Below are 17,740 nucleotides of genomic sequence, written 5' to 3'. Positions count from 1 at the left end.
ATTTTCCGTCAAGACAAAATTTATTATGGTTTATTTTTTGCACAACACACAATCAGTAGCCACCTATAACTTTTGAAAATTTAATACGAATTGATTTAGAATGATAACAGTCTGCTGCTTTGCACTGCAGGTTTACCCTAACATCGTCGAACAATGATGATAAAGCCGATTTTTTTTTAATTGGTTATGAATGAGGGGTCCAACACAATATTTTCTTTCTGATTGCCAAAATAATAAATTGGTTTGTAAGACAAGCAATTCAAAAATGATTTTGTAAGAATTAAAATCCAATCCGTGTTGACCAAACTTTGGTCGACTATGTATCGATTATAGATACTTGAACCTTGATAAGATTGGACGATAAGATTGCAAGTTGTCTTTATAACAGAAAAATATACATGTCCGGAAGTATCTTGGTTTAATATTTTAAGTACCTGTGTGATTTGTCTATAAGAAAAACAAAATTACATTTCTCTTCAATACTAAACCTTATAAAAATATCTAACAATAAGTTAGGTTCAGATTTGTATTTGTATGTACATACATATGTACAGCATCCTAGCTAACTATTAAAATACTAATTTCACTTTGCCAAAAATAAAAATGATCGAATTACCCGGCTTAAGGTCTACAGTTAAATATCAGTATCTGTATCAGTTTTCTCTACTACACATGTATTTGAAATATTAAAAATATGTACATATATGTATGTATGTATATAATATACATGTACATACATAAGTACTTCGTCTTAGATTTTTTTATACATTTTATAATTCCAGTGACCCACCTCTATATATAATTTTGCATGTCATCGAGTAGAACAGCATCGCTAAGGAATTCCCCCTACTCCTTGAACTTCTCTGACGAATGCAAATCGGAAAAGGGAAAAGTATAAGTCTAATGTCAAAAAATATCTTATTTAGTTTTAGCGATATCTAAAACGTATTTCAAATACAGCCAACTCACATCTCTAATACAGAACTGGTTCACTTAAAGAACCATTTCAGTTGGTCGGTAAAAAAAACATTAAAATAAATAAAACATTTGTTCATAATGCGAGATAAAGAAAGAGAACGCGACAGAGAACGTGATAGGGATAGACATCGGGATAGAGATAGAGACCGCGATAGAGAACGAGATCGACGACATCATCGCTCCAAGTCTCCTTCCCAATCAATTTCGAGGAGCTCCAAATCAAGGAAGAAGAAATCAAAGAAATCTAAAAAATACTACAAACGAAGCCGCAGCAGTAGCCATTCATCAAGAAGTAGCAGTTCACGTAGCCGATCAAGAAGCAGAAGTCGCGACTACAGCCAAAAGTCCCAAAGGACAACAAGGCCTCCCAGTTCTGAGAGCAATTCCCGTTCAGGCGCCTCCATATCCACATCTACGACGACAGGAAATGTGAAGGCCATTGATCTCTTTGATGCTAAGGTGCAAAAAGCACTGGAAACAATCGAAGAAGATGCGTTTAAACCGACTGCTTTCTTAAGTTCTCGAGACCGAGAGACTGTAGAGAAGGAAAAGGTCCTCATAGATCTGAACAGCGAGACAGTTTTAGTTACCAAGCTGGCCAGTGGAGGCGGTCCTGCTAGCGATGAAGATGTAATATTTCATCCTAATGTGAGTTGGTTATTTGGTCACCCCAACAAATTTTATCCTTGCATGTTATTAAAATGTACCTTAAAAATCTTTGCAGTTTCTGAGCAATCCTGATCTCAAGGCAGAGAAATGGCTACGAAAGCTCTACAACTACCGGCAAAAGTATATGGAAGAGTAGACGTTTTCCAATTTCTCGTAATATATTTTAAACAATAAAAACAAAATCGTAGATCTAGAATATATCACTGCCCGTTTTTCTGGCATTTATTAAAGCTTCATCTGGCTGCAGTCTCTCATTTTCGGAAGGCTCCAGTGCCTGGCCATCGCTCTGAAGTTTGTCCGCTTTGAAATCATCGATAATTTTTCGTGAATATACCGCATTAAACAAATCCAGGCTGGTGAACTCAGATTGAACGACATCGGGCGCCTTGTAGGAGACATAGGGCTTCAGTTTGCATCCTGTTAGATCCGGCACAATAATCTCAGGTATCTTTTCCGGTATTTCGACAAATTGTCCATTGACTATCATGCCAGTGTCACGAACACCACGCTTATGTATCGGTACCGGCGGATTTAGTTGAGTCCTTTGGGCCTCCTTGACAACGCGGGTACCTCGTTTGCCGTACACATTGAATTTACGGAAATTACGCTTGCCGCTCAAGGGGAGTGAAGTGCTGATGCCACGCTGACATTTTAGAGCCACGGGCACTAATTTAAGCCAGTTTTGCATGATTTTTCTGTGAAAAATATACAAAAATCAAATTCAACTTTTTGTTAAATAACAATTGCAAACAGCTGTTCACCTCGATAGTTGGGAAATTTTATCGAATAATAAGTTATCGTTATTCTGGCAAGGCCAATATTATCGAATAATAGCTTATCGTTATTCTGGCAACACCAATATATTACCAACACTGGGTTTCGAATCCATCAGCTATTCAACACTAAATACATCAGGTGTACGCAAACAAAACATTTACAAAAATTTTCAAATGCCTCGGTTAAAGAGAAAATCTGCTGATCAAATTCGGCGAGAAAGAGCAAAAAAATCTGCAGAGTATTATGAAAGAAATAAAACCGAGCTTAGAGAAATTAACAGAACAAACTTGGCGTATAAACGCAAAAACGATCAGGAGGCAAGGGAACATGAACGTCAACGAGATGCACTGTCCAAAGCAAAGCGGCGAAAAAATAAACAATTTAGAGTCCGAGAACGCCAAAGAAATACAAGAGCCCGCGCAATTGCACGAAAAGGTCCTGAATATGCTGAGTGGTTAGACGCGAATGCTAATGAAAAGTATGAGCAGAAGCAGAATGAACGAACCAGGATAGCTGAACAAAAGCGTCGAATCCAAAATCAAAAGCAAAAGGAGTTTGAATCTTTTCGACAAAAGCAAGAAGAGGAAAATGTCAAGGAAAAGAAGCGCAAACAGGATGCTCGTGATCGCAGTTACCGTCTATTAGCACGACAACCACAAGAGTGCTTGAATAAGACTGAAATGCTCGCTTTTCTTCGGTCCAAAAACAGTCAAATAACAAAAACAGAAGAGAAATGTATGAATGCCACAGAAGAGCTTGACGTTCAGCTCGTTCCTTTAAAATCCTAGCAGGGAGTGGCATATTTTTTAAACGAAAAATAGATAAATTGAATAAACAAGTTAGTTATAAAGCATTTTTATTCTGTTTAAGTTTGTGTCTATCAATTATATGTCGTTCTTCAGATGTTATCAATAGAATATATACAGAGGCTTAAAGGGCTCCTATATTTCTAAAGAAATACTGATACGCCAAATATGGTTGCTCTCTTTTTATTATATTATAAAAGGATTTAGGCTTAAATCAATAATTTGAATAAATTTAGAGAAGTTTCAAAATAAAAAGTGCTTATTGGGTATTCTATTATCGATATGCGATATGTCCTCTAGCATTCATTCGAAATGCTTGCTGTGATAATTTATTTTTGTTGTGCAGTATTGTTTTTGTTTTTAACGCGGGCGGTTGTTGTGTGTTTCGCCGGGTTGTCGAAAATTTGAAAACTCGGAGATTTCAAAGAAATAAATAAGAAGTTTTCTAAACTTTTCTTTAAATTGACAGGTTTTTTCTTTTACCTTAAACGACGGGAGATTTTGATTGTTTTGTGGCACAAAAACTTTTGTTTCTTGTTGCTGCATGTGCCGGTTGTTTATAGCGCGTTTTAAAAATTTCCCGTAACGTTTTGCACTTCTGGGTGCTTTTTTTCTGTGTTTATTCCTCTCACCCACATCACCCCACCACAAGCGAAGCTCTACGAATTTTGTCAAAAAAAGGAAATAATAAATATAAACCACCACCATGATGCCACTTCAACAGCAGCAACAGCCAGAGCAAGTGCATCCTCCAACATTCAATTGGCAACTGGAGGACTATGCTTATTTTCGTAAATGTGGCGAAATCACAACATCACCGGATGTACAATGCTTTGGCTTTAATTGCGCCTTCTGCCCAGCCATTTGTCTGCAATTTACTGTCTTTATGGATCATATACGTGAACACCTGCAGGAGGTGCAACAACGCTACGAAGAGGGGGGAGCTGATGAGAAAATCGAACAAACAACTCAAACGGATTTAATGATAATGGAAATGGACGGCGGCGGCGTCATCAGCGCCAACGGCACCTACCCTTGCCCCGATATCTATACGGACCTAGACCATCAGACTACAATAACAACAACACCAGCAAATAAATATACAAGTACCGCCAAGGTGTTTGACACGCAATCTTTGGGTGTGGGTCTTCAGTTGGTTAACATATCCCAAACGACCCCAACGAACCACCCACCAGTGCAGCAGCAGGGTACGTCATTGGCTGCAGGAATAGATTTGGTTTATGTCATGTCAAATCCAGTACCATTGCCATTGCCACCCTCACCGCCTCTTTCCAGTGACGGACAGCAACGGCAACAGCAAAGTCCAAGTCCAAGTCCGAGTTGTTCGTTGCCGCCTTTGGCTCCATTTAAAGTATTACAGGCGGGCATGGGTGGTACGCCCACACTTAGTCATGATTTGGCTGAGGATATGACGCCAACTCCTTTGCCACGATATGAGACACGACGCGTGGTAAGTTAATCGCTGCTGATACACTTTTGTTAAAGTCTACATCGCCTATCTGCGACACACTGTTCTGCAATTTTGAAAAACACATTATAATATTCATATTTTTCATAAAGTTTTATAAATTAATTAATTTTTAATGGCCTAGTTGGTGTAATTAAAGCCAATTTTTTTTTCACGATTAGTTTTTGGAACGAGAATGTAAGAAATATTTATTTTTATTCATAGGTTAGCTAAATATATGTACATTTTTTGGATAACAAGGTCAATACAAAAGTTACAAAATTTTAGAAATATTGTTTGTCTATCAAAAAGTCAATATTCAAAATAACTTAAAACAATAATTTCTGTTATTTCCAATTGTTGTCTTCTTTATTATTCATCACGTTCTTCTTCTATTTGTAGTTACTGTATAATTGGTTTGCCCCGCTTTTGCCTTAGTTATTGTTGTTCTTGTTGCTTTTGGCTTTTTTAATGCAAAAAAAAATGTAAAAAGTTGGTCTTCCGAGTCATAAGGTAGTTCCGGAAAAGGGCTTCACTTGCTTTCAGCTGGTCACTTGACCTTCAAAATAACGGAACATACATAAATACACGTACACATGTATAAATACACACATAAAATAAAAGTGTGTCGCTTCGCTGTTTTGTTTTTGTTTTAGTTAGTTGTTTGCTGTGTGGGTGCGTTTCCCTTTTAATCCCGTTGTAGTCCACTTTTTCTTGTTGCTATTTTGCTTTGTTGTTATTGTTGTTTTGGTTAGGGGCGTATGAGCGAGACAGTCCATCAGTTTGTCAGGGACTTCCACCCGTATATCGTACAGCAAAGCTTCGGCTATTTTTGTTTTATTTTTCTTTCGCGTTTCGTTTTTTTTATGATTTTTGTCAGCCCATGCGACGCAGTTTTTCCACTTTTTTGTTTGGATTTTTTTTTCCAATATGTACATTTATTTATTTTTATAATTTTGTTTTTCTCCTGGTTCGTTTTTGTGGTGGAAATGGAAAAAAAAAACAATAAGTAGTCTTGTTGTCATCGTTGTGCATTTCATCTTGGGGCAATTAAATGTGCTAACAAGAACAGCAACAAAATTTGGGACACAACAAATTTTAAGTGTTTTTGAAACACATTTGTGGCCAAAAAATAAGTTTTTGAATTTTCTGATAAAGCTTGGCCTGTGGGATAAAAAATATTTACGTATCTTATAGATATGTACATATGTATGTACGACTGTACATATATGCATTTAATGATCACCATAAAAATCAAACTTTCTATATGTATGTATATGTAAATGCAGTCAGTATTATGACCTTCTGTAGGTCTGTCTATATGTGTACATAGTACAAGTAATTTTCACATCTTGGAGAGCGTTTAATATTTTGCACAGATCATTCTATATAAATAAATTATACATATGTTTATTGTATATGAACATTGTTAGCATTCCAGATCGGACAATTGCCTTTTCACTTTCGTTATTTAGTCTTTTGTTTTCAAAAATAAATTTTTGTAAATTGTACCGTAAAATCCCAAAATTTGACACCAAAATCCAAAACATAAATATTTAAAATATATATAAATTTATAAAATCATACTTAACATATTTAATTAGGGTCTTTTAAAAAAATGTTCTGGGAAAAACGTTATAGCTTTTAACTACTTTGTAAATGCATCAACTTTGTTGAAAATACTTTAACTACTTTGGAAATACTATATCTTTTTTTAGAATACTACAACTGCTTTGAAAATACTGCGAAATGCTTATTTTAGAAAGATTTTAGTTGTATTTTGAATAGTAAATTTGAAATGCCCGCTAATCGTGTTAAAAAAACCATTATCTTTTCTTTTTAATTATATTTACCTTTTCTTTTAAAACTTTAACGATTGCAAAAATTTTGTTTAATCTTAACAACCCGATTACCCAGTTTTCCCATTTATATGTTATTTCAAATGACATCAAATTTTTAAGCAATGTTTAGTCCATAAATTCACAGTTACATTTTGGCGTACTTATGTATGACTCCTTATCAGTTTCAAGCAATTCCAGAGAATTTTATACTCTTGCAAATTTGTACGAAATTTCCACCACTTAATGACATAGTTTCAATGCTTGATGGTTTTGTGAGGTTCCCAAAAACTACGTCACTAGCAAAATCTTAGTATTTCATTGATGTTTGCAAAAAAAATTTATCAGCTTTTTTGTGCTGTTCACTTTTGTGTGCCGTTGACGTCTCGCAAATTGTCAAAAGTGATAATATTATTAGAAATAAATCAGAATTCACACACTTCCCAAAAGGAAATGAATTTGCTCAATTATTACTTTTTCTATTAAAATTGTTTTTGAACATGGTAGGGGAAGAAAATTATAAATAGAATGCCAAAATATTTCCTAGAAACGTTCAATGTAAATGTCAATAAATAATATGCCTGAAAATGCATATGTACATATGTATGTATGTATGAACATACATTTGCACATATTTACATATATGTATACATATAAACGATGGAATATAAATACCAAATATAGTATACACATATGTACAAGTAGATACTATGAGATCGTAAGGCACATACCATTAATGATGGGGTTTATTTTGGGTTTGTATTTTTATCAATATATGGCCAAAAATAAAAGGTAAGTAAAGAATGTTTAGAACTTTCTATATAAAATTATCGGTCAAATTTTATTTTTTTTCTGTTTCCTACTTTTATTATCGTTTTTTCTTTGTAGTTTTTGGTCTCTATGTGTTGTGTCCCACCAACACGCAGTCTGGCCATTATCTAGAACACAAAAAAGTGTAAACAAACAGGAAAAAATTATCTAAGCTTCGATTAGGTAGACCTTTTTTTTTGCCAGACTCTACGAGTCATTACAGTGCGACTAGGAAAGACATGAACATTTTTGTACAAGAAAACAAAGTTGAAAATCAATATCTAAAGTTTGTCCTCCAGCCCCGACCCCAACTTCGCCATGAGGGCATATTTAAAAGATATTTTGATGGTTTAGATTTACACCAAAATTAAACAAATGACGCGCCACTTCAAGTCAGTTTTCACCAGACGATCGATCAATCGGAACGTTTATCATTGTCCCAGACACAAATAAAGCCGTCAATCGCCCTCCACCTCCAACACCTACTGGCGGTTGGGGGGGCTCCTTTATCAGCCGCTAGCACTTGGAGAGTCTTGGGTGGGTAATAAAATAATTTGTAGATTTTAGTCGCTGAAAATGGCTTAAAAGGCAAGTAAGTGGCAAGTCGGGGCATGGAGAAAGAGAGGCACATAGAGAGAGAGATTACTTAATGTAGACCGATTGCACTAACTAAGGTAAATATAATGTACATTTAAACACCAGTAAATTGGAATTTTTAGAGCACCTGCCATAAAATCAATTGCCATGTATTATAAATCATTGTCCGAATCGAGGCATTACGAGTATGCGGCTATTTGACATATTGATGACTACTTAAACCGGGGATGAGAAGCACTATCACTAGCAAAAAGCTAATTACTGTAATTGGATTATCAATTGACAAGAAACTGCCAGTTGGGAATGCAATTTTTAGTAAAATTCATACGTCAGTAGGTAATATATAAATGTATACAAATATTTACAACACTATAACAGGAAAAATCATGGTGAAATTTAAAAGTGGGTACTCCAAAATGAAAGCATTTTTAAAAGTATTTTTGCGCAACAAATAGACTTTCAATTGTTAAAGATAAGTAAAGGAAAAAAAGAAAGTGTAATAAATTGCCGAAGGAATGGTTCTTAATGCCGAAAATATACACATTTGTACATATGTACATACACAAAAAACATTTACTCCGCAAAATAAAATAATAAATTGAGACCACGTTATAATGTTATACTATTCTTGATTAAATATACATTAGGTGCTGATTGGAAGTGTACGTTAAGTTTGGGCCTTTTCGTAAGTTCACTCGACGCAAAATTTGCAAATCATTATTTTCGTAGAATGAAAAGTAAACTCAATCTCAGCTTATTAATAACTAGAAATCTTGACAACTATTTACAACATCCTTAAATCAGAACTTTCACCTCTACAGACATAAATCATCATTTCTAAATCTTATCGAAATGGTCTAATTCTGGACTAAGGTCTCTGGTTTAGCCGAAAGTTAAAATCTTATCATAAAATCGAACTCATCAATTAAACGAAAATCAAAGTTTTGCTCTCTTTATATCATCCCCGCAATCAAGTCCCGTCTGTTTTATAGTCTTACATATGAATGGCCTATATAAATATGCTTCTAATAATCTAATCTTACTCGGTTTTTATATTGTTTAAACAACAGGTGATAATTTGTTTCTTCGATTTTCGATTGCTTAAGGAAAACCACAAGCTTTTCAAGCTGACTGAATTTGACTCAATTTTTATCAGTTGTTAATTAATTAACAAGTTTAATTCAACATTTGTTTAGCAAGGTCCGATTTCACCCACGTAGAACATATCAATCAGCTGAGGAGGTTTTTTTTATAAGCAGTCTAATTAAATTATTATTTATTTGTTCGAGTTCGTCTTGTGACTGGCTTGACTGACTTTAGCATTAACAATTATTATTTGTTTAAAGTTTTTCTGCTTTTGTTGCGATGAATTGATTGCATTTGATTCCTTTTGGTGCTATCTTTGATTTTGAGCTTTGTTTTTCTTTCTGGATTTTGCTTTCGCCCCTACCCTTTATATAAGGTTTCCATGTTTAAGTATTGTTCAGGGGCTTCTGTTGGCTTACGTGTTTTTTCCCCTTTTTTTTTTTTTTTTGTCTTGTAATATATTTTCATAATTTATTAGTCCGCTACATTGGGTTTCTCTTTTTTCGCAATATTTAAGGGAGTGTGTTGTTCTTGGATTAGCATGTCGTTTATTATCATCATCAACGGGTAGACCTATACAAATGTTTATGTATAAGCCATTTTACGAGCGACCTCAGGTTGGCGTGTTGTACATTTTTTTGGGAATATTAGGAAGTTAGTACGCCATTAAGATTGCATATTATTATAATAAACACACATGTGTATGTGGAAATGTATAACATGGATTCAGTCCGTTTGCTTTTATCCTATTGTTGGCCTAGAATCCAATTGTGCAATCAAAGCTTTTTGGAGTTTCTAAAAGATTTCTAATGGTCTACAAAGTTACAAATTCAAAAATTAAGAAATCATAATTTTTCAGGATTTGCAAAATTAAAACAGATTTGGAAACTTTTAAATTTTATTAACAAGAGTTTTTTTTTGGAGTTATTCATGTTTCTATAACTTAAAGCTTATTTTCCAAATAATTGAGTGTTATATATGTAGGTACATATAGTTAAATCACAAGCTCAGAGAAGTTCAAAATCTTTCCTTTAGATAATTATTTCGAGTTTTGAAACCTTATAATTTATGACACATTCTGGACCATCTTGTTATATCTTCCTTTAATTGTCAATTAGTGATCAATCCAAATAGAAAAGGCGACGTCATAGCGGCAGTATATCAAAGAGCTAACATCCAATTGGGCAATTCATGTCAGTTCGGTTTGCACTCGTTTAGCTCAATAAAAACGGGCGACGAATGATTGTTTATTGCATTTGTCACTAAAAAGCGACAACCCAGACAAAAATGCGGGCCATGCCATCAAATTCTTTTTGTCATTACGAATGCGATATGAATGATTACTTCTCCCCATACAATACAATTCTATAGCGGCATACAAATTAATTAACAGAAAAAGTCATTCAGGCGCCGACACTAAGTCAATTTTAAACTAAGCCCTAAGCTCAGCTGTGGGCTATAAACACATAAAACAAAAGGCGAAAACTAAGTTTCCTGGCAAATGCTATAATACACACTAAACACCACTATAAACGAAAATGTATTAAAAGTAGGTGGTGGGGGTCAGGTTTATAGTTTGACTTAATTACATGGGCATCTGGTATTTTCGTTTGATTTCTACTTATGGATTGAATTAATTATTGAGCTCAAGTCAAAAATGAAGTAGGCTTCTTTTCATTGGTTTTGCGTTTTCAGTCTTAATAGATGCTTTGGGTAACACCAAAATGTTTGCAGCTAAAACATTATGTTATTAAATTTCAGGGGCGTGGCAAAAATTTAATTGAACTCTATATGTTTACATAGTACACGAGTCTACGTGGGTCTGTCTCTTATGGTCTCTAAGATCTAGGTGTACAAACAGACGGATATCATTATAAATTATTAGCTGAAACAAGGCTTTTCATTGAAAATGGTATACAAACTGTTCCATTTTTGTTAAATTTTTTTAAGACTTTGCATTCCAACATGCATTTAATCTCCCCCGCTAGCCACCCCTCTTTTCATATTTACTTGTTTGTCAATAGCTTCCCCCAAAAGTTCTAACAAGTTTCGACCCCTTTTTATTAAAAAAGAACATATATGCATAAATAAATATAGAACAGCAAAAAAAACAAAGACAAGCAGAACAAAACTAATTCAATAATTGAGATGGGTCTGCGATCGGGTTTCAATATACTCCAAGTAAACTAAACATTTCATTTGCTGTTGATTTTGTTCTTGTTTGTTGAATTTTTATGCAATTTTGTTAACTAGATCAATTATTTCAATTGCGTGTTTGATAAACACAGTTGCGCCTGCCTCCCAGTTTCAGTTGTGCTTGGGCCAAATGACGCAGAGAGAAGTTCACTGCCGGTGGAATTAAAGGACAAGGGGGGAGGAACAAGAAGAAGACGGAGATGTATGAGGGTGAGGTGGAGCGTCTTGCGTTGTCCATGGTAGAATAACCACACCCATGCCTTACGAATTCCCTTTGTTTTGGCGGCTCTAGTACGAATTGCTCTGCATTTGTAGTTGTCGGGTCCCACCCCATAATATTGCCTTTTATATTGACCAATACATTGAAAAATATCAAAAAAGGAAACTTGGGCTATGGCGAAGCTTAAATGCTCTTGGCAATAATATTTGTACATGTTCAAAATTCTTCTTCTGTAACTCAATTCATCGACAACGGGTCGATTTTCGTACTTGATTAATAAAAAGCTAAAAAAGTTGGCTGGGTAACTCATACGCACCGACGGACACGGCTATATCGACTCAGCTTTTTATGCTGACTATATATTTGTAGTCTAAAATTTCAAAGATTTTAATAATTACGGAGTTTTTGGGATCAGCATTCAAGATAATGCTAAGATTAGTCAAACTATTTCCTATAAGTGGTGCAGCTCATATACCGTGTAGATACTGCGAATGTTTGCCAAAAATTCGTTTTGATGGAATCTCTGAGAAGCTATCAACAAGACTCACCAGTCTCCTATTCGGGATTATAGAGGCAACATAAGTCAAGCTTCTAGTTAAGTTTGTTTTTAAGCCCCGTGATTATAGGATAAGTCGAGCCAAATTCTGACATACATATGTCATTTTTTGCTCTCTGGCTAGAACTCTAGCCAATTTCCTGTTGCCAAGTCAGGCTACGTCCAAGCCCAAAAACTGAAAGGGACCGGGAGGGGTAGGGAGTGTGTGTAAAGGGGTGAAAACCCCACCCAATGCTAATAGCCGTTAGGTTTATTTTGCTGGGTTTTTGAAGGCGTGTTTGCCTCCCACTTTTTATTAGTTTAGTTTTACTTTTCAAATTTGTGTGTGTGTTTATTTATTTATTTTTTTTTTTATTTGTGGCCTGGGCTGGTCTCTAGTCTTCGTAGTAGTTTGAAGTGAAATTATTTTTAGTAGCACTTCGAATGACGTTTTAAATTGCACTTTTAATTGGGGCCAAGGTTTGACATGCTTCGGTTATTCAATTAGCTTAGCAATTTCCAAAAAGGAAAAAAGGGGTAAAACAAAGAAAAAACGAAAGGTAAATAATTTATGCGCTTTTCTCTGTAATTTGGGTAAGGTCAAGGTTTTGCGATGTGAAGCACATTAACCGGTTGGCCAATAAATTATATTTAGGGTTTTGCAAAAGCCTTTTTAATTTCGGATTAAGTATGTACAAACTTGTAACTCACTTCCCTTTGTTGGCTCTCTTAAGTTAAATTAAAAAAAAATTTTATTTTGCATTTTTAACAATTTGAAAAAATAGATGGATATCATGATAAAAAAAAACTAATTGAATCTTAAGTGATTTCGACACTGACTGTCAAATAAATTACTTTCTACAAAGATTTATGTACGGGGGACCGTACTTAATGTAATAAAACTCTAGAAGGTTTTTGACTGGGCATAACACTTTTCCAAGTTGCGTCATCTTTTTAGGCCAGTTTTTCAACAACTCTCTAAGGCTCATATTGTCTGGAACACCAGAACCTTCGATCATTAATTCGTTTACCCTTTTTAAATTGATCTTTTAAAAGCATTCTTAGTAACAGACTTGGTTAACTGAAGTACGAATTCAAATGAATAGTCTCTTAAATATTTTTAACTAGACGACTTTTTCTTAAAACTAATGATCTTTGATTGGCTTGATTAGCTTATCCGTTAGCAGTTCTTTTCACGAGATGTGCCAGTAAAACAAAGGGTCGTTTTTTGCACAGAGATACAATCCTATTGCCATAGATTGCTTGTGCCAGTGTTAGGTTTTATTTTTACACTAAGGAAGGAAAATTAATAGGGTTTTTGGATCTTTGCACAAACCAGTAAAACTCTAAGAATTGTCAAACTTGGGATGAGGGGTAGTTCTGGTTTAAATATTCTTCTAATCTTAATTTTATATCAATACTTTTTTCTGGAGTCTACCTAAATAAACCTTTCCCCTCTCACTTTAATTTTTAAGTAAACATTACTTTATTTCACCATACCCTAATTGCAACGCCTTAGGTTATAGAGTATAAATATCGAAGAACAGAATGAGCCACAACAGTTGTAGCATTTGTTTGCCTTAATTTGAGACAATCGGGCGACAACTTTAATTAGTTATTATTACCAAATCGAAATGAAAGCAATAAGGGGAAAAGTAAAGTAAGATATGTATGTATGTATATTGCTTTAGCCTCATATACAGAAAAACGAGTAGAAACTGGTTAATACTGCCTTAGAAGAATATATTTGAATTACAGAAAGTTCTGGGTCCGGAGACCCCACTGACTTTTAGCATAACTTTAAAAAGCAAATGCCCCTATATTTATATATTGTTTGATATCTCGACTTTTGTCTTCTACATGACAAATATCTTTTGTTTTCTTTTGCATTCCAGCCAAACTCTGATAAAGGGCATTGCGACATTACTTGCTGATCCCATTGCCCTTGAATTATTCATATACATTTTTTTTTTTTATTCAAACAGAAAAAAATACGACACCCGTACTGAATAAGTATCAGAGGGTTTCCCACTACCGTCTGTAATTCAAACCAAAACAATCAAAACCAATAGATATATACAGATGAATACATGTTTGTATGTATAAATTGACATACAGGCATATGTCAGGCCCTCCATATAGTCGCCCCATATGCAAGTTTGCGATAAGGAACAATGTGATGACAAACAAAAGGCCAATAGCCGCTTCCATACGTATTCAGGTCTCTGTATACAGTGACGCGTCTGCCTGCGGGTGCTGGGGGGACTTTCCCTTTTTTTCATTTTGCACTTTTACACACTTTACAAAAAAAAAATATATTTATATTCCAATAACGCTTTGAGTAAAAATATATTGACATTAATGAATTTTTATAAAATTATAAAAAATATATTTATACATACTTACATACATACCTATGTATTTTGTTATCTACGATGAGCCTAGATATTATTAGATAATTTATTATCGGCTCAGTAATAACTCGAATATAATTTGAGAAATTTCAGAACTATTTATAACAATTACATATATGAATGTCCCGATGTCAGATAAGCTAATGTGGCTTTCATAATTCTTGAGATTTCATAAGAGACTATGCTAGTGTAAAAGACTGAAAGTTTGGATCAAAGAAAGTGGCAAACTAGCAAATAATAAACATTATAGTTAAACAGTTTTGTGCAAGTAAAAAAATTAAGTTTGCAATATTTGTAAACGGTGATGAAATTACAAAAAATTTGAGGTGATTGATTAAAAACCTTTAAAATTAAGAAAGAAAGCGAGTTAATAAGATAATCGTTTGGAAGCTAATTTCGGCTACAACGAAATTTATTAATTAAATAAAATATGGCACAAATTGGTTGAAAAAAAGAGTGCTTTTTTTGCAAAGTGTAACCAGTTTTGACCCCGAACTATTGTACTGTATTGTTTTTGTCTGTTTTTCTGCAAGCGATAAACACTTGACTGGAGTAGAATGATCATAAGACCTTTTGCTTACAGAGAAGACTTAAGAGAATAATGTAAAATTTCTATTCATTTGTAGGCCATGCAACGAAAACAACAGCAACAAGAGGAACGACAACAACAACAACAGCAAGAACAATTGGAGCACGAAGAGGAACAGAATGCACAGCATTCAGTTGATATTGCATTGCAACTAACACCGCCAGCTACACCACCCACAAGAAATCAAACAAATACACCCACCAGTAACTTAAAATCGGTAAGAAAACATTTTGAAAACCCAAAAGAAATAACTCTTATTGAATAAATGTGCCTTTTTTAGAGCTCACGGCGTGAATTAGAACGAAATCGTGAATTTGTTAGCTGTCTTCTAGTGGCCTATGAACGATTAGAAAAATTATGGAATCCCAAGCATCCAGACTATAAATATAATGCCAAACGTAGTGTATATAGTGAATTGGCTGCACCATTAGAGAATGCATTCAATCTGCAATTGACCGGAGCAGAAATATTTGCCGTGCTCAAAGAACTGCGTGGCCGCTATAGACGTGAATTAAGTAAATTAAACGCATTGGGTACCAAATATAAATCCAGATTATGGTATTTTAGTCAAATGAATTTCCTAAGAACTGTTATCGAGGACAAACGAGCCGAAAAGGAAGCTAAGGTAAGAGATTTGAAATAAAAGCAGGAAGAAGGCAATGAAACTGAATGGTTTCTTTTTTTTTGCAGATCTCAATTGAAATTGTCGAAAGTGAAAATGCTTGCGAGACTGATACAGAATCCTCAACAAAATCCACTACATTTCGTGAGGTATTAAGCTATATACTCGATGCCTTTAAGCGTCAAGAATGCTTGTGGAATCCCCAACATTATGATTTTGCTAGCTGCTGTAAACAGGAATTATATCATGAAATATCCTCACAATTGCATGAGGATCTCAACTATGAGATGAGCGGTGACGAATGTTATAAGGAAATACAAAAGCTAAGGACACGCTATCGCAAAGAATTACGTATGGTTATAAAACATAAAGGTTTATATTTACCAAAACTTTGGTGTTTTGATGAAATGGAATTTCTACAACATATCCTGCAAGAGCAAATCTTCAATAAAATAAGCAAAGTAACTAAAAATGAATATCTACGAACTCCAAGAAAAAACTAATGTCATGTAATTTTGTTTTGCAGAAAGTAGGAGTAGTTGAAACAAACCAAAAAACAAAATTTATTAATGCCAATGCCATAGAATTTGCCACAGCCGAACATCAACTACAATTCGCAGATATTTACAGAAACTACCCAGCCCTATGGGATGTCGATCATCCAGATTTTCGATCAAATGCCTATCGCAGTCAGGCTTTGGGTCAAATGTTGGATGAATTGAATACAACACTGAATGGGCCAAACTGCTTCACTGCCGAGCAATTGGAAAAGACTCTGTTTGAAATGCGTAAACAGTTTTCGGCACAGAAGAGAAAAATCTTAACGCAACCACCAAATGCTTGTAGTAGTATTTCCTTATTACATGCCAAGCTATCACAGTTTTTGGAACAGAATCTGGGACCATTTCGTTGTGATGTTTGTTCGGAGCTGATTAAGACCTGTGATCAATTCAAGGTTCATCGTTCGGGTCATGATAATACGCAGCCATTTATTTGTACACTATGTGGCAAAGGCTTTCAAATGCCTTGCAATCTGACTGTACATATACGCAGACATCGTCGGGATTTCCCATATGCCTGCGAAAGATGTGATAAAAGATTTGCAACATCCACTGAGGTGGCCATTCATATGCGTAGTCATACGGGCGAGCGTCCTTACATTTGTGATTTGTGTGGCAAATCTTTTAAAACTTGGTCTTTCTTTGATATTCATCGACGCAGACATCTCAATCAGAGTACCTTTCATTGTCCCATCTGTCCGAAGGGTTTTTATGAGAAGAATCGTTTTACCGATCACATGAATTCCCATTGGGCCATCCGGAAACATTTGTGCACTGTTTGTGGTAAAACCTTTACCACATATGGCAATTTAAAGAAACACACCGAACTCCATTTGGCTGTAAAGAAATACAAGTGCAATGAATGTGGCAAACGATTCGCTCAGTTTGCCAGTCTACGGTGGCATAAAAAACGTGCCCATGCCCATGAGGAGGAGGAAGAGGAAGAGGAGGACAAGACCACTTAAGATTGCATTTGAGTTTGCCATGGCATGTTTACCAGGCAGCTTTAAGATGTTACTCCCAAAAGTGCTGGAACCTTCTTATCATATCATACTAAGACAACATTTAAGTAATCTATTTATTTTTTTTTAAGCTTTTACCTTTCATATTAAGTGTATTGTAAATGTAATCTAGAGAAGCTAATCAACTGATGATTAGCACAAAGAGCAATGAAATTGAAACCAAACACAAAGTACCTATGCATATACAAATACCTACCCATTTACCTGTAAAACCTGATAATATTAATTAAAGCATGATTAAAATATTTTCAAATTTAAAAATAACTTAAGCCAGATGATCAAAACTAGCAACATGTTATAAATAATTGTCAATTAATTTGTGAGAAACAGTTTTGTCTAACCGGTTCAAACCGATTCAACGCACATACATACAAACAGGCCTGATCAAACTTCGAATATATATCACTCAGATTATTCCGGTCTTACAAATTGTCTGGCCATTTATTTATATTTTATGTCGGCGCCGTTGTCATTCGGCTAATTTATCAATATGTACATACGTTTTATTGACTCCACTTGACGGGCACCTTCACTTATGACTCACTCCCTCTCC

General features: G+C 34.8%; 3 protein-coding genes across 3 annotated transcripts; 2 read left to right on the top strand and 1 right to left on the bottom strand.

Annotated features, from left to right (window-relative positions):
- The first annotated feature begins 964 nt into the window (after positions 1 to 964).
- On the top strand, positions 965 to 1,883 carry LOC137578332 (serine/threonine-protein kinase fray2). Its single transcript, XM_068292080.1, has 2 exons — positions 965 to 1,626; positions 1,703 to 1,883. Exons 1-2 carry the CDS (start codon positions 1,057 to 1,059, stop codon positions 1,781 to 1,783), a joined length of 651 nt encoding a protein of 216 aa, XP_068148181.1. The 5' UTR covers positions 965 to 1,056; the 3' UTR covers positions 1,784 to 1,883.
- mRpL41 (mitochondrial ribosomal protein L41) lies at positions 1,787 to 2,450 on the bottom strand. The gene is made up of 2 exons (XM_068292081.1): positions 2,409 to 2,450; positions 1,787 to 2,342 (listed from the first exon to the last, which is right to left on the bottom strand). Exon 2 carries the CDS (start codon positions 2,333 to 2,335, stop codon positions 1,838 to 1,840), a length of 498 nt encoding a protein of 165 aa, XP_068148182.1. The 5' UTR covers positions 2,336 to 2,342; positions 2,409 to 2,450; the 3' UTR covers positions 1,787 to 1,837.
- Positions 2,451 to 3,584: 1,134 nt separating this feature from the next.
- rgr (regular) lies at positions 3,585 to 17,451 on the top strand. Its single transcript, XM_068290549.1, has 5 exons — positions 3,585 to 4,701; positions 15,021 to 15,200; positions 15,264 to 15,608; positions 15,674 to 16,066; positions 16,132 to 17,451. The coding sequence occupies exons 1-5, from the start codon at positions 3,937 to 3,939 to the stop codon at positions 17,128 to 17,130; spliced, it is 2,682 nt and encodes an 893-aa protein (XP_068146650.1). The 5' UTR covers positions 3,585 to 3,936; the 3' UTR covers positions 17,131 to 17,451.
- The last annotated feature ends 289 nt before the right edge of the window (positions 17,452 to 17,740 follow it).

Source organism: Drosophila tropicalis, unplaced genomic scaffold (assembly GCF_018151085.1).
Source record: "Drosophila tropicalis isolate 14030-0801.00 unplaced genomic scaffold, ASM1815108v1 contig_593, whole genome shotgun sequence".
NCBI lineage: Eukaryota > Metazoa > Arthropoda > Insecta > Diptera > Drosophilidae > Drosophila > Drosophila tropicalis.
Note: the sequence above shows the minus strand (reverse complement) of the source record. Positions and strands in the feature narration are given on the sequence as shown.

What these genes read in the sequence shown, in the direction of transcription:
- mRpL41 (XM_068292081.1), bottom strand. Translation starts at nt 2,335, where the DNA reads ATGCAAAACTGGCTTAAATTAGTGCCCGTGGCTCTAAAATGTCAGCGT.
- LOC137578332 (XM_068292080.1), top strand. Translation starts at nt 1,057, where the DNA reads ATGCGAGATAAAGAAAGAGAACGCGACAGAGAACGTGATAGGGATAGA. An exon ending in ATGTAATATTTCATCCTAAT is followed by an intron (nt 1,627 to 1,702) that starts GTGAGTTGGTTA and finishes AAATCTTTGCAG; the next exon opens with TTTCTGAGCAATCCTGATCT.
- rgr (XM_068290549.1), top strand. Translation starts at nt 3,937, where the DNA reads ATGATGCCACTTCAACAGCAGCAACAGCCAGAGCAAGTGCATCCTCCA. An exon ending in GATATGAGACACGACGCGTG is followed by an intron (nt 4,702 to 15,020) that starts GTAAGTTAATCG and finishes ATTCATTTGTAG; the next exon opens with GCCATGCAACGAAAACAACA. An exon ending in CCACCAGTAACTTAAAATCG is followed by an intron (nt 15,201 to 15,263) that starts GTAAGAAAACAT and finishes TGCCTTTTTTAG; the next exon opens with AGCTCACGGCGTGAATTAGA.